Here is a 25,771-nt window from a genome sequence, read left to right as displayed (position 1 = left end):
ATGGATCGTCTGTACCGCACCACTGTCGAGCCGGTGCTCCTGCGAGAGCGCCAGCAGTGCGGCGAAGGGGCAGAGGTGGCAGATCTTGCGAGCGTGCTCCATCGTGCGCCGAAGCTGGACTTCCACTGCCACCTTAACGGCAGTGTGTCGGCATCGCTGCTGGCGCACCTGGAGCGGCTTCTCATTCACGGCGGTGCCCCGGTGAGCGGGGCGGATGGGGACAGCGGCAAGGCCGGCGATGACGAGGCGGGTCACATCCTCTTCTTCAACTCTCAAGAGAAGCGAAGGCAGAACGTGCTCACAGTGACGCCGGCGGACAGCACCGACAGGGCGGCGGCGGCGACGCCAACTGAGCGGATGCATTACTGCTTCACCGTCTTCGATGCTATCTACAAGGTCATGACGAACCTCGCGTTCACCCGACTGGCCGTGCAGGACATGCTCTTCACCAGCGCCGAGGAGAACATCATTGTGATGGAGATTCGGACGTCGATGAGGGACGGGCTACGGCGCACCTTCCGACGCGACGCGGCAGACGAGGAGGTTACGAAGCAGATGTACGTGGACACGGTCATTGAAACCGTCGAGCACATACTCTCCGGTGGTTTGGTCGACTTCTCGACGGGTGAGCTGCTGACCGCCGGGGCATCGGCGCAGGTGTTGGCGTGGGGTGAGGCCTCTGTGACGCAAAATGGCGCAGCGGAAGACGAGGCCGGTGAAGAGGCGGCCGCGGCGCAATGGTGGCAGCTGTACGAGCGCGTCTACTGCAGCCTCCTGCAGCCGCCATATGAGTCGTCACGCGTTCAAGAACGCCGCCGGTACTTTCTCGAGCATATCTTTAGGAACGTGACGGAGCGCATGCATGTGCGCCTGCTGCTCTCCGTCAACCGTGGCGCTACCGCAGCAGCCGCCTGGGAAGCCGCGCAGCTCACCACGAAGACGCAGCAGCGGCAGATCATGGAGTTCCACTCGTGGTGCACGGCCCACATGCGGGTGTGCAACGGCGAGGAGGCGAGGCGCGGCACAGCCGCCAACAATTCGCCGTCCCCGGGCTCGCCAACCGGCGCGACCACCTCCTCTTGCCTGCATCGCCGGCTCCGCCAGACGTGCTGGGTCACCGGCATGGACCTCTCTGGCAACTGCTACAAGGGCAAGTACGCGGAACTGGAGCCGGCACTGGCTGCCGCGCGCAGGGGAGAGGTAGAAGAGCAGGACAGCAGCACCATACGCGTCACCGCCTCCATCACGATTCACGCAGGGGAGAAGCAGGACCCGCAGGAGCTGCACGAAATGTTGCTGTTCGCGCCAGAGCGCTGGGGCCACCTCGTCTTCACGGACCCCGCGAACTTGTCTGTCATTCTCGCGGCGCAGCAAGGGATTGAGCTGTGCCTCACGAGCAATATGCTGACGGGAGGCCACTCTCACGTTGTGGACCACCACCTCGGGAACCTCCTGCAGCTTTGGGAGTCCATGCCAGAGAGCCGTCGGCGCTGTGGCAGCGACGCAGAGGGCGGGAGCGCGTGTCCGTGCTACGCGGCCACAGAGGCGGTCCGTCTTGCCCATCGGCAGGCACGCGCGATGCGTCGGTGTGGCCATCTTACGGCCGTGGTTGAGCCATCGGGGGTAACGGATGCTGCCAGCAGCGATACAGCGAGCACGTATGTGTTGCCGAGCATCTCCCTCCACACGGATGACCGAGGTGTCTTCGGCACTACACTGTCCAAGGAGTTGCTCTTGGCCGCTCAGCACCCCGCCATCGGACAGCTCTGCAGCCGGCTGACGGCGAACGCGGCGGGTGTGACCAACGGCGATGCAGCGACAGAGACGCCGTCCACAGCGGCCCTGGCGCACTTCTTCTGGTTGTTTGAGCGTCTGTCCTTGACACAGCTCTTTGAGCTGCCGTTGCCGGTACAGCTGCTCGCAGCCGCCCTCTATGAGCACTACTCGTGTGCGTCCGAGTCGGTCGCCGCGCATGAAGGCTGTGTGCTCAACGTGCTACAGGGAGCGGAGGCGGGCGACTGGCGCGACTGGCCGTCGTTCGTGCGTGTGTGCAACAGCGTTGCTGCCTCACCGGTAGAGGCAACGGCGACACCGCTGCCAGCGCGGCTCAGTCGGTGGGAATGGGCGTGGCTTACCAAGTGCTTTGACTGCTACTACGACTAGCACGGTGGCGCAAAGTCGGCCCTCGCCCATACTCCAGCTCAGCCTCTCAGACTCCCCCGCGTGAGTGCGTTCTCCGTAACGCGACCCACACACGTACACGCGCACCTCTCTCGCTCGCTCGCTCGCTCGCCCCCCCCCTCCCGTCAGCGCTGCGCTTTCTTCTCCGTTGAATAGGAAGGGCGCTGGCGTGTTTCAATGCTCTCGCCAGCTTGCAGGCGCGGCAGCACCTTCGACGGCGTCTCCTGCACGCACGCACGCATGTGTGTGTGTGTGTGTATCTTATAGATACGCTGAGGAACAAAGAGAAAAGCGAAACGTCCGGCGTTAGAAAGGCAGTCGTGTCGGGCACGGGACGCCGTCGCAGCGTCGTCAACACAGACAGACGGGCCGAAGGGCGAGAGGGCGTGCTGGGTAGACAAGGGGTGGGTCGAAGCCTCACGGCGAAGGGAACGGCGCATTGCCAGTGTGTAGCTGTGCGTGCTTGTTGTGTGCGTGTGTGTGTGTGTCTTTCTCGTCACGTGCGAGGGGCTGCACAGGCGCACAGCTGTGCACCGCACACCCATATAACCGTACTCGCGCATACACCACCGCCAGCCATCCTATAACGCTGATCTCCCCTCTCCGCTCTTCTCGAACAGAGTGGCACCCTTCCGCCATCGTCTGTGGTGTCGCCACCCGCATGCGCCCTTGAGCACTGTCGCGCAACTTCCTCATCCCTCTCCCCCCCTCCCACACACGCACACGCACACGCACCACCACACCGCCCTCCTCCTCCTACTCTTAACCCCCACCACGGCGACAGTCGGCACCACCGGCGGCGCACACACACAAATACACATATATACACGTCACACCACATATCTCATCTCACCCGGAACTCGCTGCTCCGCCGACGCCCGCAATTTTCTTTTTAAACTTGCTCTCCCTCCCCATCCCTCCACATCACATGTAAGCGCGTCTGCGTGCGTGTTATCGGGCCCACGCACTTTGCATAGAACAGCTGTGCACACGGTCCACGGAAGGCGCCACCGCACACCGACGCCGCACACACGCAGGCACCGCCACACTGCTTCATCGCACTCTGCCTGCTCGTGCTCTTTTCACTTTCTCTCTTGTCAACGTCGTCTGCGCACTCCTGTCCTCTCCCTCCCCTACCCTCTGCGTGATCGCGGGTGTGTTGTGCGGGGGGGGGGACGCACCGCACTGCTCCCGTCATCACCCATCGTGCACTTCCCTCGCACACACATACACACACTCACACACACACACACTCAGCGCACAACCTAACTGCTGCTGTTGCTATCCCGCACCTCTGTCTTTAGTCACCATGCCTCCCAAGAAGCGCAAAGCCGTGGGGTCAAAGAAGACCTCCACCACCACAGCGGCAGCAGCAGCAGCAGCAGCCACAGCGGCGAAGACGCAGCAGCGCAGGACGGCAGAACCGAAAACCGCGGCAGCGTCGAAGAGAAGTACGTCGAAACCGAAACTGAACAAACGCCCCGCACATCTCTCCTGCGCCTCGCCAGCTGCGCGGATGGCCTCGAAGGCTGCTACACGGAAGGCGAGCATCGTGAAGGTCACAGCAGCCTCCGCAGACAAAAAGAAGGCGGCTCCGCTACGAGCGCCGAGCACCCCGGGACGTGGTCCAACAGCCGAGAAGATAGCCGTATCTGGCGCACAAAGGCGCAAGCCGTCACCGTCATCGCAACCCCCTGTTTCAGCTAAAACGGCGGCTGCGAGAACGGCGGCACCTGCCACCAGACCACATCGAAACAGCGCCACGGTCAAGCAGCCGCCTCGAATGGACGAAGAACTCGACGGTGGCGGCGGCATTACCAGTAGTGCCACAGAGGAAAAGACGGAGAGGACGTACAGAGAGGTTGTGCATGACGATGCGACGGTGACGCGATTGTCGCGGCCCGTCGTCGTGGTAACAATCGACGACGATGGGGCCGAACAAGAGGACGCTGATGGCGAAGACACCGTTCTCTTCCACAGTGACGTGGTCGACGCCACAAGGAGCGACGGTGACGCTCGCCAGAGTCAGCTCGACGCTCCGCCGCCGCCGCTTCACCCCTCACTTGTGACGTCGACTGCCGCAGCAGGGGAGCAGCATCTCGTCACGTCCTCAGAGGCCCTGCCAACTCACCCCCTTCGCCTCCTCCACGCCGGAGCTAGCGGTTGTGGCAGCAGCAGCAGTACCACCCTAGATCTCCGCGACTGCACGACACCGCCACCGCCGCTGCTGCAGCCGACCGTGCGCGGCACCCGAAAACAGACATCTTACGAGAACAACAACGGCGCCGACAGTCCAAGCCGCCAAAGCGCTGAGAACAGCCCAGAGGCCCTCATGGCAGACAGCGAGAGCAAGTCCAGCAGCCACCGGTGGCAGCGGCAGTTGTTAGCCGGTGGCACCCCCGCTACGCAGCCTCTGCGCGACACGGACGCGTTGCAGGATGGAGGCGACAGACACGTCGGCAGCCCTCCCGCGCATGCAGCGGAGACCGTCAAGCGGCTGTTCACTGAACCTGCGCGCTCCATCTCAGTCACCTCAATCCGCGCAGACGACTCGCCGAATGGCACACTCATCATGAGCGACGGCAGCGAGGAAGACGGCGTCGAGGAAGCGGACGCTCCGGAACTTCACCGACGACAGCGGCAACACCACCAACACCTGCCACCTCCCCTGGAGGTCAGCAGCATCGCCACCCACACTGACAGCGAGAGCCGATGGAGCGTGGGGAGGGCGACCGAGGGGCCCCCGCTACCGCCAGGCTCTGCCACAGCTGTCACGCCGCCTCCGCTGCCCTCGTTGGTGCCGCGCGCCAGCAGCGCCGGTGGTGTGCAACTTTTCCATCGACACCACCTCCACAACAGCGGCGGGGTCACAGATGACCGTTGCCGCGGTACATCAACGCGGTTGTTGTCGACGCAATCGTCGGCAATAAAGGACGATGAGGCTCCGCCGTCGCCGCACCACAAGGCCGTGGCGTCTGCCGCTCAGTCGCTCCCCGCTCCGGCAGGACACCTCCGTATGGGCGGCAACACGAGCCGCCAGTGCTCTCCCTCTTCGTCGTACCTGTGGCTGAAGCGGACGGCGGGTGGGGATGCGGTGGAGGCGAGCCACCCCGCTGCCCCGACATCCTCCGCGACCTCGGCCCCTTTCCCTGCTCACCCGCCCTTCCAGCAGCATCAGCAGCAGCAGTGGTCGTCGTACGCCTGCCCTCACCTGAGCTTCACCTCCCCATCCTCATCACAGCTCTCACGGCTCGCGGATATGGATGTGATGGCGGAGGCCGATGCCGACCCCGAAGGCGGTCACGCCGCGACGACAACGACCCCGCAGCAGCTGCGGCTGCGAGAGCCGCCTGTGTGGCGTTCCCCGCAGATTACGCAGCTGCCCAAATCGTTGAGCGTCTCGCCGGTGTCTCTGCGCGGTGACGGCCGAAAAAGCGGCATGAAGGGCGACGCCGCCTCGGCTCTGCCCCAACCCCTGTCACAGACACAGCCCGCCGCGCACTCTGCGTCTCCAGCCCTCAGCTCCACGAGAGAAGCAACACAAACGCTCACTCAGGCCTCCACGAACGCGGCGGGCGGCTCACGGGCCCCATTGCACGTCGTGCCGAGTGGGCTGGCCGCGGCACCGGCTGCCAGCCGACCGTCGACGCAACTCATCACGAAGGCAGCGGCGACGCGGCCCATCGCCTCTCCTGGCACCATGTGGATCTGCTTGGATGACGACGACGACGACTACGCCAGTGATGACAACGGCAGCGACGTTCCTCTCGTCTCCGTGAAGATGGAGATCGACGCGGAGACGGACGCAGTGTACACGCCGCCTGTACGCACAGCGGCTGCCGCCGTGTCACCTTCGCCGTCGTGGTCGCCACACAAGGGGGGCATGGCAGTGAGCGGAGAAGAGACAGAGGCCCCTGGGCGACTGAGAAGCCGACGTCCGAGCCCGAGCAAGGCAGACAGCGGCGGCGCTGGCGCTCGCGTGGACCAGTCAAGCAATGCCGTCCTGTCGCCAGCCCAGGCTCGCCGCCGGCCACCAGCGGAGAAGAGCCACCCCATTGCCGAGATCTTGTCCCCCACCTTCCGTCCGCGTCGACGTCCACCAGACACGTCTGCCGGTCCTTCGCATTCGCTCGGCGCTGGCAGCGCCACCCACCAGTGGCTCTCAAGTAGGCCGGTGTCTCACTGCTACATCAACCTGGACGACGATACGGAGGACGAGGACGCTGACGAAGCACCGCCGCGCCAGCGCGCCCGAAAGGTGCATACACTCGAGGGGGCGGTGTACTCAGCGCAACCCATGTCTTCAGCGTCGGCGGCAAACGCCTCACCTGCGGCGCCTGCGCTGCTTCACGCATCGCCAGTCACCGGCGTAGACGCGCGTTCTCAGTTGTCGCTGCCGTTGATTATCGACGACGACGACGACGACGAGGGTGCGCCGGAGGGCGGCGGTGAGACGGACACGAAGGCGTCTGGCGATCGGGAGGTGGGGCGCGAAGGGCTATCGTCGAAGCTGCCGAAAGCGAAGCGAGGCGCCCGTGTGGAAGGGGCGGACGAAGTCGTGGCCAACGACGAAGATGGCGACGACCTGCTCAAGAGTCTGCAAAAGCCGCACGTGAAGGACTTCATCTTCCCCAACCGCTTGGACCCAGAGCTGCGCCCCTCCAGCCCCCTCTACCGGAGCATCCACGCATACCAGCAGCAGTACCAGCAGCAGCTGGCGCAGGGGAAGGAGGAGGAGGAGCACGCAGCATGGCACGTTGTCGTCGCTGCCTCACCGCTGCAGGAGGGCGTCCATGCGGACTGCCGTCATCTGCCGCAGAGCGCCGCAATCCCTGTGGTGACCGGCGACGCAAAGGGCGCCTCCCCCGACGACGTCGCAGCGGCCGGGCAGCCAGGCCAAAAACGCCGTCGTGCGCAGGATGCGAAGACCGGGGCGGCGGCGACCCCGGCGGTGCCGGACTGGGGCCGGCCAGCCGACACCCTCTTGCGCGACTTCTTCCCAACGAAGTTCACGAAGAAAAGCTTTATGGAGGCGGCGAAGAACGTGATGTCTCCGATGCACTTCCTCGAAGCCGGTGACTTCTGGGCCGCCTTCGCCTCGGCGGAGTTCGTTGGGGAGGGAAGCTTCGGACTTGTGTGGCGCTGCCTCACGGTGGACGGTGACCTTGTCGCGGTGAAGTCGTGCCCCATCATCCTGCGCACCAAAGCCAACATCGAAGACTCCTTCTCCACGATCCGCGAGATCGCCACCATGCGCTTCCTGAATGAGATGCAGGTGCCCTATGTCCTTCCGCTGCACAGCGCCTTCTTTGTGCACGCGCAGGAGGCGCTGCCGCCGCTGGCGCAGGAGGCGCTGGAGTGGCGCCAGCGGCTGCGCAAGCGAGCCGAGGAGGCGGCGCTGGAGGTGGAAGTGAGGATGCTCGCCCGTGGCGGACACCGCCGTGCCCCGCACACGGGGGCGGAAGAGGATGTCGAGGACGCGCCGCTGACGCTGGAGCAGCAAGTGGCCGTGCAGATGGAGCGGCTTACCGCTGCGGAGGGACCAGAGGAGCAGGCCACGCGTGCACGGCTGCAGTCGGTCCGTCTGCCGCGCTTTCTGTCCATAACCCACGACGACTTGACCCAGAGCGACGCAACGGTGTTTCTCGTGATGGAGCTGTGCGACGGCGACGTGGAGGGCATCTCCCGCAGCGACGGCATTGCGAAGGGCATGGTGTACTGCGTGAGCTCGGCGCTTGCAGCGATGCACGAGCTGGGGCTGCTCCACCTCGACCTCAAGCCGAGCAACATTCTCTTCGCCTATGAGAACGGGCCTTCGCAGCAGCGGCTGCAGCGCTTCAGCGCATCGGGCCCTGCGACAGACGCGGTCAAGTTTTACCTTTCCGACTTTGGCAACTGCCGCCTTGTCGGCCCGGACCCCATGGACGAAGTGCAGGATTCGTACGGCACCTTCGAATACATGGACTTGCGCGCGCTGCGTGACGCCGTGTGTGGGCGTCCGACTGACGCCTTCAGCCTCGGCGCCACCCTGTACGAACTGCTCTACGGTAGGCGGCTGTACCCAAAGTGTGTGGATCCACGCTGCGGCGGCGAGGAGGACCACTCACGCGAGTGCTTCGTGGAGGCGGCAAGTCAGCCTGTTGTGTTGCCCACGGTCGGGCCTCTCACAACAGCAGCGATGGTGACGCCGGCGACGGCGATCGGTCTCAACGCCGCTGCGGGCGGACACGCGTGCGGCCTTCATGCAAAAGGCAACACCGGCGGCAACGTCAACCTCCTCTGCAGCGGACCCGCTCTTACACCTCTGCAGTACCTCACGCTGGCGCTGCTGCGGAAGCCCTGGGAGGAGCGCATGACAGCCGTGGAGTGCCGCCGCTACCTTGTTCAGACATTTCACATCACCCAAACCGAAGACTCGAGCCCTTGAACGCACGGCCACCTTGTCACCACACCGTAGCTCTTCGACGTGAATGCTCATCACTTGAACACAGACACGCGCACCTGTCCCTCACCGCTCCCCCGCCTCTCTCCCACACCACCACCCACCTACCGACCACCTCCTCGACTTGCTGTCGTCTCTGGTGCCCGCGTGGCTGTGTGAGCGCTTGTGCTTGTGGCCTGGGCGTGGGGGGAGGTACAGGTGCCCTTCGCCCTCCACTGCCTACGCTACATCGCCGTTTTTTCCGTAGTATGCGAAGGAGAAGAAGCACATCGCTCGCAACGCGTGGACAGAAGAGAAGGGGTGGGTGGGTGGGTTTGGGTGGCAAGGGAGTGTACGCGCCCACTGATGCGGCGCCTGTCAAGGCGGCCCCAGCCTGCGCCACCCCCCCCCCTTCCCTCTCCCTCCCCCCTTCCACTTCACCGATCCCTCGCGCATGTTTCTTGCTCTACTCTCTGCGTCACACCCTCGCCCCAGCTTGTCGCGTCGTCGTCTTCACTTTTCTGCACTTCGCCATCGCCGTGGCCATTGGACGAGAAGGCGCCTTTCGGTGTGCACCTTCCACACACACGCGCGCACGCAGCCAGGCACGCCTGCACAACGGGCATCGCTCCCTCTTCGCCGCTCTTGCACTCTCTATCGACACGGTCCCTTCATCTTCATCTCTGCAATGTACCAAGCGACCACCCTTGCACGCGCGACGGCGTGCACGGCTGCAGCGGTGCCAACATATGCGCTGGCATCTCACCAACGCCGCCTGCACACGACAGCAGCCCTCCGAGGTCCCTCTAGCGGCTCGTCATCCTCGACAGCAACGCCACACAAAGGCACGCGCGCGTCGGCTGCTGCAACGGCGGCGACTGGTGTAGTTGGCGGCAGCGGCGGTGGTGTCAGCGACAGCCCTGGCAGTCGCAGTCGGGCACCTCCACTTTACGACCCTATGCTCTCCCGCCGCCATGTCGCGAGCGGCTACACACCCGGCGTCTCCCCGCACACCTCCTCCCTGGCGAGTAACACGCCACCGCCGCGCACACTGATGACCACGCCAGGTGCCTCACCAGGCGGCGTGGAGTACAGCAAGAAGCGGCAAGACGACGCGGAAGCATCTGAGTTGCGCCGCCGCATGGTACAGCGGGCCACGGATGCGCAGCGCGCCGGGCAGGAGCCGCTGGAGCGGCAGGAGGGCCTCAGCGAGAGCGACAAGTGGTGGCCGCCGGAGAACCAGAACTGGTCTGGCCGCATGTTCGGCAGCCCGTTCGACAAGAACAAGAAGAAGCTGGACGGCATGTTTGTGCCGGAGCTGAAGGAAATGTTCAGCCCGGAGAAGCCGTTGGAGCTAAGCTACGAGGGCGACAACTTCTTCATCAACCACGACTTTCACATGGCTGATGAGACGTTCGAGGAGACGCGGCGCTTCGTGCCACCGCCGAGCTTTGACCCGGCCATTGACGAGATCGACGACGACGGCTTCACCGACAGCAAGGTGATGTTCGACATCCAAGCCGCATTGGAGGAGGACAAGAAGCGGCTGGAGGCGTTCGGCAACCCCATGACAGTGGAGGACCAAGTCGACCACCTTCTCGCCCCTCAACGCGACGGGCAGGAGAACGTTCAGCAGCGGCAGGAGTTCAACGGCTTTGTGCACTGGGGGCTGCTTCACGGTGCGCACATGGTGTTGGAGGAGAACCAGGATACAAAGCGCGCGCACGAGTTTGTGAACCGCTACATGCGCGATATCGACCTCTTCGAGAAGTGGCTGGAGCATCCAAAGGTGCGGGCGCACATCCAGAAGAAGTTCGGCATTGACATGTCCGCCAAGTTCGACAAGCTGATGGCACTGACCATGGCCATGTACACGCGGTCGAAGATCCAAGTGTACGAGGACGACCCAGCCGGGGCCCTCAAGTCCCTGACGGCGAGCATGAGCTTCATCACGGAGGGGGCCGACCTAAAGAAGGAGCGCCATCGCAAGGCCCTTGGTGCGGTGCTCGTGGCCCGCGGCATGATCTACTGCAAGCTGAAGTCGTTTCACCGCGCCGACGACGACCTGACCCGCGCTCTGGCCTTTGTCAAGGCGAACCGCTCCGCCACACTGTACCAGCTGCGCGCCGAGGCGCGGGAGGCGCTGGGCCGCATTGACGAGGCCCGCGCCGACGAGGAGCGCGCTGCGCAGATTTGGGAGGAGGCGGAGGTCATCACCCCGGGCATGGATGGTGCGCCGCGCAAGTTCGTGACGTAGTCCAACTTCCCTACTCCCCCCCCCTCCCACACCCACCACCACTACATTGCAACGATAGTGGTGCTGTGGCGTTGGCGGTGTTCACGTCTGGACGTGATTTTCATGCATGTCAGTAAGACGCGAGTGCGCCCTTTCCAGCTACGGTTGTCCGGTAACGCATCATGCGCAGGGACGGTGCGTTGGCTGGCGTGAGGGTGACAGCCTCGTTTTTTTCCACGCGTGTCCAGCGGGTGTGTGTGTGTGTGTGTGTGGTGCGGTTGCAACCACCCAACCGTGCACACCGACATGCGTGCGCGAGTGCACGGTCGAATGTCAAGCAGCTGCACACACACACACACGCGGAGAGAGAAGCCAAGAAAGGGAATGGCAATGGTTGAGGGGGAGACCGCATCCGGAGAAGCTCCAGCGATCTGTGCTGCAGCTATCCGCCACCACCGCCATTGTCCTTCGGTCCCTTTCCCGTGGTGTGAACGGGGCTACACACGCACGCAGGGGCGTGTGCGCAGGGGTGAAAAGTCGTCACGCACAACGGGTGTGTGCGCGTGACGACGGTTGTCATGTCCATTCTCCCACACCAGGCTCACCGTCCACCTTCTCTTCTCCACCGTCTCCGTCTGTCTATGTGAGTGTCTGTCTGTCTGTGTGGGTGTGTGGGTGTGTCATCTTCGATGCGGCCCGCAGGTGTGAACTCGTCAACTGCTCTCATCCGCCCACACCCTCTCCTTGCAGCAGCGGCAGCGGCACCAACGAGCGGGCAGGCGGGCGAGCCACACACATATATATAGAAAAGCGCGTCGCCTGAGCTGGTGCGGTGCTGGTATACGGGTACGTGTATGCCTGCGCCACTGTAGTGAGTGTGTGCCGTCGCCGTTCTTGCCCCCCTCCCCCACCGCCTTCTTCATCTCTCTAGCGCCAAGGCCAACGTTGCAACCGGTGCAGCACACGCACACACGCACGCATGTGCCCAGGAGGGAGGCCAGCCCCCCCCCTCCCCTCCCCCTTGTAGCCCTTTCTTTTCATATATCTATATATATATACATCCCCGCATCTGTGTCCACCTGCACCACCGCCGCCGCCGCCGCCGCCGCGCGCGCACACACACACACACACCGCCCTTCGCGTGTAGCGTGCTAACCTTTCCTTCATATAATAGAGTGATAGACGCTTCACTGCACACTGCACACTGCACGCACGCTGCCTCTCGTGTACGCCTACACTCATAGACATCCTCGACACGCTGCGCCACATCGCACGGCGGGTTTGGAGACGGCGAGAGCGCCCGCGTCACGAGGCACCACCACCGCTGCCGCGCCGGCCACCACTCACCCGTTTACACGCCTTTGAGTGTATAAGTGGGGTGCGTGTGGTTCGCTTTCCTGTTTGCCTCAGCGGCCTCCACGCACAGCAGAGACACACAGGTGCGCAGGCATCGCATCCCCCACCACCACCACCTTCGCGTGCGGGTGCATGCGCCCTGTGCCGGCTCTGCGCTCACATCCACCCACGCTGCACCCCGTTACTGGCCGATGCTCCGACGACACATCGCTACGTCCCTCTCCGTTGGCGTCGTGGGCGCACATCCGTGCAAAAACAGCGACAGTCACGCGAATTCGGTGCGATGTCTGTCCTGCTCCACCTTGCTGCGCGCTGGCGGCGTGCTCGCTTCCACGGCACCTCGCCTCTACGTATACAAGCCACCGGGCAGCAGCGAGCCGAGCCGACTGCCGTGGTATCAGCACGTGTCCTCGGCACCGTCAAGTAGTACAGAGACGTCGGCAACGACCGCCGCAGCGGCGTCGACTATCGACTCCTCAAGCGCTACCGCAATGCGACCCGCTTCACAGAGCCCCCCCTCGCCGCTGCACACGCAGAACATCTCCGCCATCTTGCAGGCGGCCGACGCGGCACCAACAGCGGCGGCAGCCTCAGCCTCACAACGGGCATCCGCCAGCCCCATATTGACTAGTAGCGAGAGCGGCGTCGACAACGTTCCATCGCCAGCAGGAGCAACGCCATCCGCCGCAACAGCTGGGCCTACTGCCACCGCTCCTGTGTTCCCGTCATCATCGATAGCCGCGGCGACGCAGGGAGCGTTCCGCCCCACCCCCGCTCGCCGAATGGCTGCAGTCAGTGGGCCCACCCTCGACGCACGCGTGGAGGACATTGTCAAGGTGGAGGAGACGCTTGCATCGGAGCTGGCGTTGCCGAAGGTTGTGCAGCTTCTGATCGACCCTCGAGCCGAGGGCGTCGAACGCATTACGATGAATGAGTTTGTGGCGATGCAGCCGAAGCGCCAGCTGCTCGCGTTGGGTGGCAGGAAGGAATGGCAGCAGTGGATGGAGCAGAGCACGTACTACCAGCAGGCGGCCCGACTGGCGGCTGAGTCGCCAGCGCAGGACTTGGCGGCTCTGCAGCAAGCCGGTATTCAGTCCCTGCAGCAGTGGCTCGAGCACCCGCAGCTTGTGAAGGTGTCGGCCCGCACCCGCAGTGCCCTCGACACGGCCGTCGCGCAGAGCGTCGAGGCGTACATGGCAGAGGTAGTCAAGGTCGTGAACACCAGCAACCAGGTCGAGGACATCCTATCGCACTGGGTCTCAGATGTTATGGGAAAATTCGTGCTCGACTCGTTACAAATTCCGGTCGACCGGGCCTCGCAGGCGATGTTGGCGAAGCGGAGGGAGTGGATGCCAGCGGACGTTGTGCGCAACCGTGGTGGAGTCCCCCCTTCCGTGGCCTCTGCATCCTCGGTCTCGTCGCCCTCTGCCGCCGCAGTTTTCGGAAACGACGTTACGGGACGCTACCCTCTCCAGAGCGTCGAGTCGCGCATGCTCGGCGAGATGCTGAGCGGTGGTGGCGGCAGCGTCGCGACGCCTGCATCCGTCGTGAACGCGACACAGCGGCAGCAACCGCAGTCGATGCTCCGGCCAGGTGAAGCGTGCACGTTGGATCACTACCTGCGGTTTGTGCAGAAGGTGATCTCTAGCGTACGGCAGGACTACGTGGCGAACCATGCGGCGATGGGCGCCGCCCCAGGCGGCCGGGGCGACGACCAGGCGGAGCGCGAAATCACCGAGCGCTCGTACGGCGTCATCGCTGCCGCCTTCACTCAGCTGCTCGAGCAAGCCGTGGTGCACCAGCTGCCGCCAGAGCTGCAGGCCTTGCAGCAGAACGGTTACCTCGCGCTGGACCGCGTCCCAGGGCTCCTGAAGCGGGCCGGTAGCTTGCTAGAGCTGCGCTCTGTGCCAGTGCGCTACTTCGTGTTTCACAGCTCCGTCGACGAGGCGGCTACAGTCGCGGCAACGGCCTCGCGTGGGCGCTCGTCGCCGGCGGACGCGTCGTTGAGCGGCGGTGCCGTGAGCGGACTGGCTGTGCAGGCGCCGCCGCCCTACACCCCTGGTACCTTTCTTACTGGGTCGAATCGGTTGGACGTGACGCTGGGTGAGTGGTCGGGTCAGCCGGACCCGCCGTCGTCAACAGCACGCGAGAGCGGCGGCGTTGTCGACGATGCCACAGAGCAGGAATACCTCTCGATGCTGCATCGACTTCGCCGCCGCGTCGAGACGCTGGCAGTCACCTCTCTTTACGAGGTCATCGCGCAGCCAGAGCGGTTCGGCGGCAACGGCTTCAGCGCCGCGGAGGCCATCGGCCTGGACCAGCTTTTCGGCCCTGTGAAGCTGCTCGAGGACCGACTCACAACGCTGCTCCACTATCCACCGGCCGCCGCCGACAAGCCCATCCACTTCATCGAGGCCGGTCCGCTCTCGGGGAAGACGGCGTTGCTGGAGCAGCTCGCCGAGCGCACCACCCGGCCAGGCGACAAGGTAGTGCTCGTGCGCTACGGCGGCTCGGCAACGCCGTACCTGCCGGACCTGGATGATCACCCAGTCGCCTTTGCTGCCCGCTTCTGGTTCCGCGTGGCGCTCGCGTCGTGCCCGTACCTGATCCGCACAGAGGAGCTCTACTCTCGTGCGCCGCGTAGCGTGTACTGGTGGGGTCATGAAAACAACTGGTCCTGGGAGCGGTACCAGAGCCTTCTGCAGTCGGCACGCAACGCAGGTACCGGCTACCGCCAGTATCAGCAGCAGCAACAGCGCGGTGCATCGTCAGCAGCCGTGGCCGCTCCGGCGCAGCTCGCCTCGATCCTCGTGGATGACGTGGATCGGGCCCTGAGCGCGATGCAGGTGAAGTGGGGCAGCGCAGCGACTCTGTCGTCGGTCACGACAACTAGCGCGGTAGGCGGAAGCGGTGGCATGCGCGGCGGTGCCTTCGGGCATCTCGCCCACTCGTCCAGCGCCGCGGCGGCGTCGCGCAAGGCATCCAGCGCTGCAGGCGTCGACGAGGACGCTGCGGACGACACTGGTGAAGACGAGGCCGACGAAGGAGATGACGCGGAGGCGCCGGCCCGGGCGGCGGAAGCAGCGCATTCTCCCTCCCTGGAACAGCAGCGCCAGCAGGTGATGTCGCTCTGGCTCTCCACTGGCAAGTCCGTTGAGGAGCACCTATACTCCTGCTTCACCCAGATATCCGCGGCTGTGGGACAGGTGAACTTCGTCTTTGCCGGCACGGCCGCCACGCCGCTGCTGCTGGCCTACTGCCCGGCACCGTGCAGGCGCTACTACCTTCCTCTCTCCGGCGGTGTTGGACTGCAGTCGCGCCTGCGTGTGCTTCCGCTGCTGGCGACGCTGCACGCGCTGCACTTGACCCACCGCCTCGACATGCCTGGCCTGCTGTACGAGGTGCTCAAGAACGCACCAGCGCTGGCTGGCAAAGCGCTCGAGCTTTTCTGGTCCCACCGCGTTTCACTTATGGACTTGCGTACGGGACTGCCGCGGCTCACAATGGGCAACGGCTCAGCGCACCCGCAGCTGCTGCACAGCTACGTGCCACGTGAGCTGTTCGCTGAGCTGCCGGTCTACATAACGCTTCTTCAGGACCCACGTCGCACCCGCCGTCGTCTCGTCGAGCTGCTGCAGCGCCAACTCAGCAGTCCGACCGGATACCTCAGCACCGAACTCGACACAACGCCACAGGACGTCAAGGATGGTTTGGTGCTCCCACACAACCACACAAGTAGCCAAGTGCACCCCTTCGCTCTCTTCGCCATCTTCTCCAGGCAGGACGCGATTGATGAGCGGATGTTCAACAGCGACGGGCAGATGCTGGAGGACAGTGAGCGGCAGCGCGACGGCGACGCCGAGGATGAGGATGGTGTGAAGGATGAGGGCGGCGGCGGCGGCAGCAGCGCGAACGCGAAGCCAAAGGCGGCTGAAGCTTCGGCTGCAGCAGCCCGGCTGCGTAGCAGCACCGGTGTCGGCAGCAACGAGCGCAAGATTGTGCGGGCTTGGGCAGAGGTCTGGGCCGAGTATCGCAGCGTTGTTTCCGCGCTCTCCACGACGCCGGCCCGTAAGCGCGACGCCATGCGCATTCTGCTACACGGAGCGCTGCTGCTGCGGTCGGCTGCCGTGGCGGGGGCGCAGCTGGAGCTGAACCTGAAGGTGCCGTCCTTCGGCTTCCCTCTTCTGGCGTCGGAGATGCGGGTGCGCGGCAGCAGCGTCCACCACCCGCGTGGGACGGCCGCTGCGGCCGGCGAGTCGCTCATCCGAAGTGCCACACCGGAGACGGTGCGCCGCGCTGTGTCGGCCTACAAAATGTTCTTCTCCAACGCCGCGCCGAGCCACTTCCCGTTTCGGCCGATGGTCGGCCTCAACGGCGGCTGCGACGTCGTGTTTGTGTGCGGGTCGACCCTGGCACTGTACAACATCGTGGCAACCACCGCGCAGCTCCGGCACATGGTGGCCCGCTTTGCCGAGGCCTTGCTAGGAGTGCTGCACGTCTTGATGCGCCAGGTGCTGCCGGCGGACAAGGTGCGTGCAGTGCAGTATGTGACGGTGGTGTCGCTGGACGAGGCGCAGCCTGGGGCGGAGGCGAGTCGGGTTGGAAACGGCAGCGGTGGCGGCCACGTCAACGTCTACGCGCGCCGGCGCGGCTCTGTCGTGGCCGGCGGCGTCAGCGTGGATGTCTTCAACCCGGTAGCGGCGCCGACCGTACCCTACTACCTAGACTACGATGCCGTGTTCGAGGACCACGTGATAGACCGGCTGCGCGAGCTGCAGCAGTCGCTCGGCATCACCAAGGATTTCCGCACTCTCACCGAACTGATAGACGAGATCGAGCACACGCACCGGGTGCGGGTGCTGCAAAGCGTTGTGTCCACGCCAGAGGAGGTGGAGTCGCTCTTCTCGCCTACGCTGCTGCAGCTCGTGCCGGACTCGACGGTGCTGCCGGCGTACACATCGGCGGTAGCGTCGGCTACGGACCTCATGGTGCAGGCGATGAGTCGTGGCGCAGCCGGGCGGAGAGCCTCGGACGCTGCCGCAGACGTGGATGACGACGACGATGCCGACTACGTGAACATTGGTGAGGAAGATGTAGTGCCTGGTGCAGAACTGGATGACCTGGCGAGCGAGGCGCGCCTCTTGCGGGACGCCGCGGCGGGGAAGTCCACTGCTGGCGGCATCAGTCCCTCTCCGGACCTGAATGCCGCCGACGGCGACTACGTGCACGAGTCCGCCGCGCTGCTCGAGGCAATGATGAACGATGAGGTGGACTCGATGACGAACTGGACGGCCCAGCTGCATCGGCAGCGTGAAGAGACGGCGCGCGAGCTACAGCGCGATTTGGTGATGGAGGATCGCATCAACTACAACGCGCCACCGCCGTCCATCGGCGCTTCGGCGGCTGACGCAGCCGTTGCAGGGGTGGCACCGTCGAAGTCGCCTCGAGCGCCTGGCCAGACCGTGGCCGAAGACGTAGAGGCCGACGCGCTTGCCTGGCTGCATGACGTGATCACGCCGGAGAGCCTGATTGCCGGGCTGAAGGGTTCGAACCCCGGCGCCCCAGCTTCTGCCCCGTCCCCCCCATCCACATCGACGGCGGCACCGGGGGTGGCGGCCTACCTGCAAGGTCCTGCAAGTCCGATGGCCGGTCTGCCCCTCGCTGCAGCTGGCGGCGGTTTCGAAAGCCACGCGTCTTTCGCTGGGTCGATGGCAAGCGTGACGGGCCCGTGGACGCCGAACCCGATCCCGCCGCCGGTGGCGGTGCCTGACGGCGCCGAGACCGCTTCGGCTGTGCTCCCGCGAACCACTGCGAAGAGAGACGACAACGGCGCCGGTGGCGGAGGGTCCTCCGTAGCAGCCGGCACACCGACAGCCACCACGCAGGAAAGTGAGCGAGGCGCAGGTGCGGCGGCTACCGGCGACGTCGCGGAGACTGGCGAGAGCAAAGATACCGAGAGCGATTATGGGGAGGACGATGGCGGCGAGGAAGACGAGGAAGAGCTGGATGTGGTGAAGCCGCGTGGGGCTGAGGGCAGCCGACACAAGGGCGGCCGCAAAACTGGCAGCAAGATGACCACCGTCGCGTCCCGGCGGCCGCGTCGCGAGAGCCACAGCTCTAGTGGAAAGCGGTCCTCCGCTGCCAGCAGGCAGAAGCGGCCGGCGAGCATGTCCAGGAGTGGTGACCGTGCAACCGCCAGATCGGCGCCTCAGTCGACCTCGCAGATCAAACGGCGAAAGTCGTCAACGTCCGCAGTCGCATCGGCGTCGTCCAAGAAGAGAAAACCAACCCCCGCCTCCAGCAGCACCAGAAACAAGAAGCCGAGCAGCTCAAGGCGCCGGTAGCCCATAGTGGCGCGCGTGCGTGTGCGTGGGAGGGAGGGAGGGAGGGGAGGGGGCATGAGCAGGTGGCCCACGTTTGCCCGCCAACCCCCTCTCCCGATCCCCGTTAGACGCGGATGATGGTGGTGTTAGTGAGGCGGAGGAGGGGGCGGACAGCTGCATGTGTGGGTGTGTGGGTGTGAGAGAGTCTGCTGTGACGACGTACGTTGAGTGGCACTTTTCCGTGTCCCCCTCTCCCCTCCTTGCCCGCCGACGGTCTACGTCTGCGAGGGGCTGATGTGTCCCTCCCATCATGGCAGGTGTTGCTAATATCTGTGAGTGTGAGGGGTATATATCTATATATATATATGTATGTGTATGTGGGGGTGTAGTTGATCCATAGACATCTCGGATACGTGTGTGTGTGTGTGTGTGGCACATGTTGTGGAGTTGCTGTCTCTCTCTCTCTTACTGAACGTGTACTGCATAGAGGATGGTTGGAAGGTGCTGTGGCTGTGTAGAAAGGATGCTGGCATCTGGGACACATATCGAGGCACGCAAGACACATGCGCATGCACAGGGAGGGCACATGTATATATATATGTATGTGCCGATGCACGCATGTGTCTTGCTGTCTCATGCCGATGTGGTACCCCCCCCCTCTCTTGGTTTCTCAGCGCACAAGAGAAACTTAACCGACGGAACGTCGGAGGCGACCAAAGGGCAATGTGGACAGCCGGCGCTCTGACAGGTATGAGGCAAGTGAAACTGCCGCAACTCGTGCTCGCGTACGTGAAGGATAAGGTGGTGGTGGTGCCGTGGGTTAAGGGCATTGGCGCTGGAGGCTGGTACGTGAGCCTCCTCCTTTCCTGCCACTACTGCTGCTCCCTCGTGGCGGCAATGCACATGAACGACAAGAACATAAATGAGGCTGCGGATGCAACGCCACGTGCGTTGGCCCGCATGATGACTATTCATCCCTCGCCCTCTCTCCTTCTCGCGCACATCCTCTCCACATGGTCACCTGCTAATACACGCACGCGCTCACGTTGTGTGTGTGTGTGTGGTGTTGTGTGTCGCTGCTGCTGCTGCTCAGATCTTCATAGCCGCGCTACACGCTTGGCGAAGACGGCCTGCATTCTAACTAGTCGAGCTGTCGACAAGAATATCGGAAGGACAGAGCGACAGTCGGCACGCATAGACATATAAACCGTGCACGTCACTGCCGTCATCACGCACGTGCGCTGAGACGGCGTCCTGCAGTCACGTACCTTCATAGAACTTCTTTGTGAGTGCGCGATCACACCAGTCGCTGGCGCGCTCGTCCTCGACTAACTTGCTGTGTGTGTGTATCGTTGGCTTGTGTTCTTGCCTGCTCCTTGTGTGCGTGTCTGGGCGCGTGTGCCCCATACTTGGCTGGCGTGGCGGCACCTGCCCGGCGTCCGCGCACCCCCTTGCAGTCGGTGCGTGTGTGCTTGCCTGCACGATCCTGCACATCCGCGTGCCGTGTCGAAGAAAAAAAAAGGCATACGAACGGAGCTGTCTGCGAGTGCCGTGCACGCAAGCGCGATGCTCCGAAGGGGCCGTCTTCAAGCAGCCGCAGCCACGGCGGCGACAGCGGCGGCCATCTCAGTGCGTAGCAGCAGCAGCAGCAGCGACGGCAATGGTCCGCTGTGGATTACAGTCTTTTGTGGAACGTCGACTGCTTTACCGCTACACCGCTCCGGTGGCAGCGCAGTGATCCATGTTCCGCTGGAACTCGCACAAGGAACGATTTTGCCAGGCGGCCCACGCACCAGGGCGGCCGGTGCCGGCGGCTGCGGCTCATGTCACTCGAGTGCGCTTCACGCGTCTCGCGTCCTTCTCGCGCTGCGCTCCACCCCACCCCACAGCAGCAGCAGCAGCAGCGCTGTTCTGTCCAGCGCACTCGCCTCCGCTGGTGCCACCCACCACACTGTTAACTCGCACACCACGGAAGATGAGCGCGGGCCTTTTGAGGTCACCATCGATGAGGTCCTGCTGCATTCGTATGATCACCACACGAGTGGCCCCGCTGCTGCAGTCAACACTGTTGCTGACCTCGTCCGGCTCCTTGTCGACCCCGACTTGGAGGTCGGCGGCGGTTCCGTGGAGGCGGTCAGTCTCCGCGACTTTGCTGCCATGGCACGGAAGCGGAAGCTTAGGGCCGTCGGCGGCGACGCGGAGTGCCTGGACGTGCTGCTCAACAGCGAGCGATACCAAAGCGAGAAAGACGCGCGTGAGCTGCGCCTGCGCGGTGTGGCGACGCTCGGGCAGTGGAAGGAGCAACCAGACCGAGTGCAGCTCAGCCCCTACACGCGCGGTGTCCTCGAAACGGCCTACAGCCGCCTCGCACGTCACCGGCAGCGGTCGCAAGCGGATGAGGTGATGGCGTGGCTGACCCGCGCGATCCAGCGCGCCGTCGCCGATGAACTGATGGCGCCAAAGCGGTTGACAGACGGCGCTGCCATGGCCGCCTCGTCAACACCACCCTATCTGGTAGACGTGAAAACATCTGCGGTCAGGGATGCCGAAGTAGCCCTGGCGAACACCGCAGCGGAGCGTTATGCAACGTCAGTGGCGGCACAGTCAGCTGCTACCACCACAGCAGCGAAGCAGGACGGTGATAGCGAAGGCCCTGCGGCGGTAGCAAGCTCATATGGCGACTCTGCGCGCAACGAGGCTGCCGACGACAACGTCGCAGCGCGGCGTCGCGGTCCTCGACAGCGCCCTGTCGTCTCGGACGTAGTGTCAAAGGCGTCTGGGGCCGCTGCGGTGGAAGAGGACGGTGTTGCCGAAAGCGAGGAGGTGTTGGAGGAAGGCGAGGAGATGGCACAGGCAATGGCAGAGGAGAGGGCGACAGAGCGCTCCGCGGCATCGCGCAGCGCGCAGCCGTCCCCTGCCGCAGCATCCACACCAGCAGGTCGGCACGGCAGCAAGAGAGCACCTGAGGCCGCCCCCACGGCACCTCGGCAGCAGCAGCGCCAGCCGCCACCTCCACAAGACGTCGAGGCAGAGGTGGAAGCTGCGGACGCGGACGAGGACGATGAGGAACTCGTCGAGGAGGTCGAGGAAGAAGTTGAAGAGGTGGAGGAAGAGGAGCCCGCAGCGACGGCGGCGACGCCCTCGTCCACCGCCCCGGCGCAACCGTCATCACCAACAGCAGTCGGGGCGACCGCGGCGGAGCGGCGAGAAAGGTTGGTCCGACTTGCAGAGCTGATGATGAAGCAGTTCAACACCGCTGACGGGTACCTTCACCCGACGAACAAGGCGGAGCGGGAGGCGCAGGAGCAGCGGGGCGACATTCTGGTGCTCGACGAGGACACCGCGCAGGTCGACCCACTCGCCATGTTCAGCACCTACCACGCTGCCACGATCACGGACGCCGACCCGGTCGGCGTGCGGGCACTCAAGACGATCTGGACGTCGTACAACAAGCACCAGATGGCACTGGAGGAGGCAACGGATGACGCAGCGATCGAGTTCTACAAGCGCGAGAGCGTGAACGCGCTTCTGTACGGCTCCGTTCTGATGCGGGCACTGGCGCGCGAGGAGCATGTCGTCGTGCTCGAGGGCACGCGCCTGCCGCCTTACGGGTTCCCGCTGGTGTCGTCGGACACACGGCCCTTTGCTGTCTTCGCCGCGGCTGGGGCATCATCGTCGTCCTCGGCGACAGCCGTCACCGACATGACATCTGGCAAGGTACTCACCGCCGTTCAGGCGTACAAAATGTTCTTCAACTCGAAGGAGAAGCGCTACTCCCCGTTCCGCCCAGCAATCGATCAGAGCGCTGGCTGCAGCGTTGTTCGCCTCTCCGGAACCACGCTGCACCTCTACTACACGTCCACGAAAGACCACATCATCGAGGAAGACGTGCGACTGCCCTTTGCGGAGGTGATGCTCGGTGTCCTGCACCTGTTACGCCACAAGGTGCTTCCTCGCGTGAACGTCGTGCACTACCACCTCATCGCAACGAAGATGGCGGACCCGTCGGACAGCACAGACTTCATGCTGCGCTCGACAGCGACCATCGACTTGACGAACCCGTTTACGAAAGAGGAACTCGACCGGCTGCGGGCGCTCGCGACCCCGCTCGGGATGGCGGATGAGATGGACGACTACCGCTGCATCGATGACCTCGTGATGGTCATCGAGGATTCCTCCGGGGCCTCGGTGGTGCACAGTCTGCTGCACAATCGCGAGGACTTGGAGGCCACATTGACCGCGACGCTGGCGCAGCTGCTTCCAGAGGATGACGACCGCGCCGCGGGTGCGGCCGAGGCGGCCGAGGACGCGGAGGAGAAAGACGAAGAGGAAGTTGAAGTAGCTGCACCGCCACCGCCCTCACGCAAGGCGAGAGGTGCTGCAGCAGCTCCTGCCTCGTCGCCGAGCCCCGGCCGCTCTAGTCGCCGTCGCGCAGTGCCCGAGGACGACGAGGACGACACGGTGCGTGTGGAGGCCGAAAAGGCCGATGAGGCGGTGGTGGCACGCACGTCGCGGGGGAAGCACCGGCAGTCGGCAGGGATACCCTTGCCCACGACGGCGGCAGCAGCACACGCTGCGCGGGACAGAGAGCAAGAGGAAGCGATGCTCGAAGAGGCCATCTACAACCAGTGGCAGCAGCAACGTGGAACGAGCAAGGCCGGTGCAGCGGCGGCAACGGCACCCAAGTCAACACCCGTCGCGCAGCACAGTGACGACGACGGCCCCTCGGCAGAGGAGGCGGAAGAGAACTTCGACGAAGAATACGAGGAGGTCGAAGAGCTGGAAGAGCTTGACGAGGCGGAGCAAGAACCTCTAACGGCACGTGCCCCTGCCCGTTCTTCCCTTCCTTCCGCCTCCGCAGCACCCGAGGCCGGTGCGCGCGCACGTGGCGCCGGCGCCGCCTCACCGGCGCCGCCGGTTTCACACGCACAACGAAGCAGCAGGGCCGTAGAAGCAGTAGCTGCAGCTGCTGCTACTGCGGACGAGGAGGAGGAGTACCAAGACGACGGTGTCGCGGAAGAAGAGGAGGAAGACGAAGAGGTGGAAGTGGTGACAGCGCCAACGATCCCACGGGCCCCTGCTGGGCGTCGCGCTGTCCCTGTCACAGCTGCCCCAGCGCGGCCGTCACCGCCGCCTCCGTCACCGTCACCGTCACTGTCACCGGCGGTCCGACGTGCACCGCAGAAAGTGGACAACGACGAGGAGACTCTGCAGGTGCGCACGCGTCGTGGTGCCCGCCGATCCACCGCACGCGCACGCGCACCGCCACCGGCGGCCCATGAGGACTTTGAGGAAGCCACGGCAGCAGCAGTGGAAGACGCGCCGGAGGTGGCGGCCGGGGACGCGGACGAGGATCAGTGGTTTAAAAAGCGTCCGAAGCGTCGCTACTTCCAGTGAGAAGCGAGGGACCCGTCAACGGATCGACCGAGGAAGCTGTCGGGGCGGAGTCGTCTCAAGGCGAAGGTCGCGGTGGCGGTGTGGTGGTGTTCACTGTGTGTGTGTGTGTGTGTGTGTGTGTGTGTGTGTTTGTGTGTGTATGCCCCGGTCACACTGCTTATCGCCTCTCTCCCTCCCCCTCTCCCTCCTTCTCTACTCGGCTCCTCCTCGAAGGAAAGTAAAACGAACGGCACCAGTGTCGGCCGGAGAGTGCACCGCCAGCGTTGATGTTTGTGGGCGCGCGTGCGTCTACCTGTACAGTGCTTGTTGGTCCCCGTGGACATACTTGTGTGCGTGTGTTGTCGGACGGCAGCTGCATAGAAGACGTAACGAACGTATGCAAGCGACCACCATAACAACGAAGCGCAGACCCCCGTGTACCCGTATGCGTGTGCCTGCCCTCCCCCCTGCAGACCTCTTAACAATACCCACTTTGAGCAGCGGGGAGAAAGGGGGGCAGCGGCGTATCTCTTGACGGATCTCCCCTCTCTGTCCTCTCCCGCCCGCAAGTGTCGTGAGTGCTGTGCACGTGTGCTCGTGTGTGTGTGTGTGTGTGTGTGTGTGTGTGTGTGTGTGTCACGCGCGGTGCTGACAGCACACACGCACCGCATGCGAACGGAGGTATGGTCTTCGCCCCGCTCACTTCTCTCTTGCGTTCACCGCGGCATCTCTCCTCTCCTCTCCCTCTTGATGGGCCACCCACACACGCGCGCGCATAGCACCGGCCTCCCCCCACCCAGTGCGATCTTCCTTTAAAGGATCCTCTCACGCCACACACACACACACACACATACCTTTGACGAGCCCCAACAGACGCCCACAGGCGTACCCCCTCCCGTACTCCTCCTCCCCAACACACACACACACGCACAACGTAACTCCTGCGTCAGTGCGTGCCGGTGGCGACGGAACTGTTGCACGCAGGCACACATCATCCACAAAGCGCTCACACGCGCACGCGACCCCAGCACGCAACGCCGCACGTGCAACATGGGCAAGGCTGAACAGAAGAAGAAGGAAAAGATTGTCGAGGACAAGACCTTCGGCCTCAAGAACAAGAACCGCAGCGCCAAGGTGCAGGCCTATGTCCAGCAGGTGAAGCAGAGCGTCGATCAGCGCAACCCGCAGGATCGCAAGTCGCAGGCGGAGCTCACGGCGCGCCGCACCGCCAAGGAGGAGAAGCGCGCGCGTGAGGCGGAGCTGGCGAAGCTCTTCAACGATGTTGACCAGCAGCAACGCAAGAAGCGCGACGCCGAGGCGGCGGAGACCGCTGAGGGGGACGACCAGTACATGTGCCACCCGGAGGAGTACCTGTTCCGCCCCGAGGACTTCGACGAGGTGGAACAAGATGATCAAAGACTGGAAGAGAAGTTAGAGGCGGAGCGTGAGAAACTGAAGGATCGCACCGACCTGACCCCCGTCACGGAGGCGTCCTTCCAGGCATGGAAGCAGCGCAAGCGCGAGGAGGCAGCCGAGAAGGAGGCAGCGCGTGTGCGTCGTGCCAAGAGCGGCGACGGCAAGCTGCGTGGCTGGGACCTCTGGCAGATGGACCAGGAACTGTTCGTGGATGACGAGAACGCCGACGAGTTCTATGAACGGGAGGAGCTGGAAGGCTTGGACGCAGGCGAGGATGAGGCGGCCTTTGACCTGTCCTGAGAGAGATTTGTGTGTGTATGTGTGTGTGTGTATGCGGCGGTGTTCAGCGGTTGTGAGGAGCGCTGATGGATGTAGAAGGCGACCTGCGGCGTCTACGTTATGCTTGCTTGCTATACGCTGGATGTGTCTGTGTGGGGGATCTCCCAGCCACCACCACGAACT

General features: G+C 64.1%; 6 protein-coding genes across 6 annotated transcripts; all 6 read left to right on the top strand.

The window, feature by feature from the left end:
- On the top strand, positions 1-2,163 carry LMXM_10_0840 (conserved hypothetical protein; the record flags this gene model as incomplete). The annotated part of the gene is made up of 1 exon (XM_003872873.1): positions 1-2,163. The coding sequence occupies one exon, from the start codon at positions 1-3 to the stop codon at positions 2,161-2,163; it is 2,163 nt and encodes a 720-aa protein (XP_003872922.1).
- A 1,327-nt stretch (positions 2,164-3,490) lies between these two features.
- LMXM_10_0830 (putative protein kinase) lies at positions 3,491-8,608 on the top strand (the record flags this gene model as incomplete). Its single annotated transcript, XM_003872872.1, has 1 exon — positions 3,491-8,608. The coding sequence occupies one exon, from the start codon at positions 3,491-3,493 to the stop codon at positions 8,606-8,608; it is 5,118 nt and encodes a 1,705-aa protein (XP_003872921.1).
- Positions 8,609-9,656: 1,048 nt separating this feature from the next.
- Positions 9,657-10,859, top strand: LMXM_10_0820 (conserved hypothetical protein; the record flags this gene model as incomplete). Its single annotated transcript, XM_003872871.1, has 1 exon — positions 9,657-10,859. The coding sequence occupies one exon, from the start codon at positions 9,657-9,659 to the stop codon at positions 10,857-10,859; it is 1,203 nt and encodes a 400-aa protein (XP_003872920.1).
- Positions 10,860-12,976: 2,117 nt separating this feature from the next.
- Positions 12,977-18,538, top strand: LMXM_10_0810 (conserved hypothetical protein; the record flags this gene model as incomplete). Its single annotated transcript, XM_003872870.1, has 1 exon — positions 12,977-18,538. The coding sequence occupies one exon, from the start codon at positions 12,977-12,979 to the stop codon at positions 18,536-18,538; it is 5,562 nt and encodes a 1,853-aa protein (XP_003872919.1).
- Positions 18,539-20,674: 2,136 nt separating this feature from the next.
- LMXM_10_0800 (conserved hypothetical protein) lies at positions 20,675-23,914 on the top strand (the record flags this gene model as incomplete). The annotated part of the gene is made up of 1 exon (XM_003872869.1): positions 20,675-23,914. One exon carries the CDS (start codon positions 20,675-20,677, stop codon positions 23,912-23,914), a length of 3,240 nt encoding a protein of 1,079 aa, XP_003872918.1.
- Positions 23,915-24,943: 1,029 nt separating this feature from the next.
- Positions 24,944-25,609, top strand: LMXM_10_0790 (conserved hypothetical protein; the record flags this gene model as incomplete). Its single annotated transcript, XM_003872868.1, has 1 exon — positions 24,944-25,609. One exon carries the CDS (start codon positions 24,944-24,946, stop codon positions 25,607-25,609), a length of 666 nt encoding a protein of 221 aa, XP_003872917.1.
- Between the last annotated feature and the right edge of the window lie 162 nt (positions 25,610-25,771).

This window comes from Leishmania mexicana, chromosome 10, assembly GCF_000234665.1.
Source record: "Leishmania mexicana MHOM/GT/2001/U1103 complete genome, chromosome 10".
In the NCBI taxonomy this organism is placed as follows: Eukaryota; Euglenozoa; class Kinetoplastea; order Trypanosomatida; family Trypanosomatidae; genus Leishmania; species Leishmania mexicana.
Note: the sequence above shows the minus strand (reverse complement) of the source record. Positions and strands in the feature narration are given on the sequence as shown.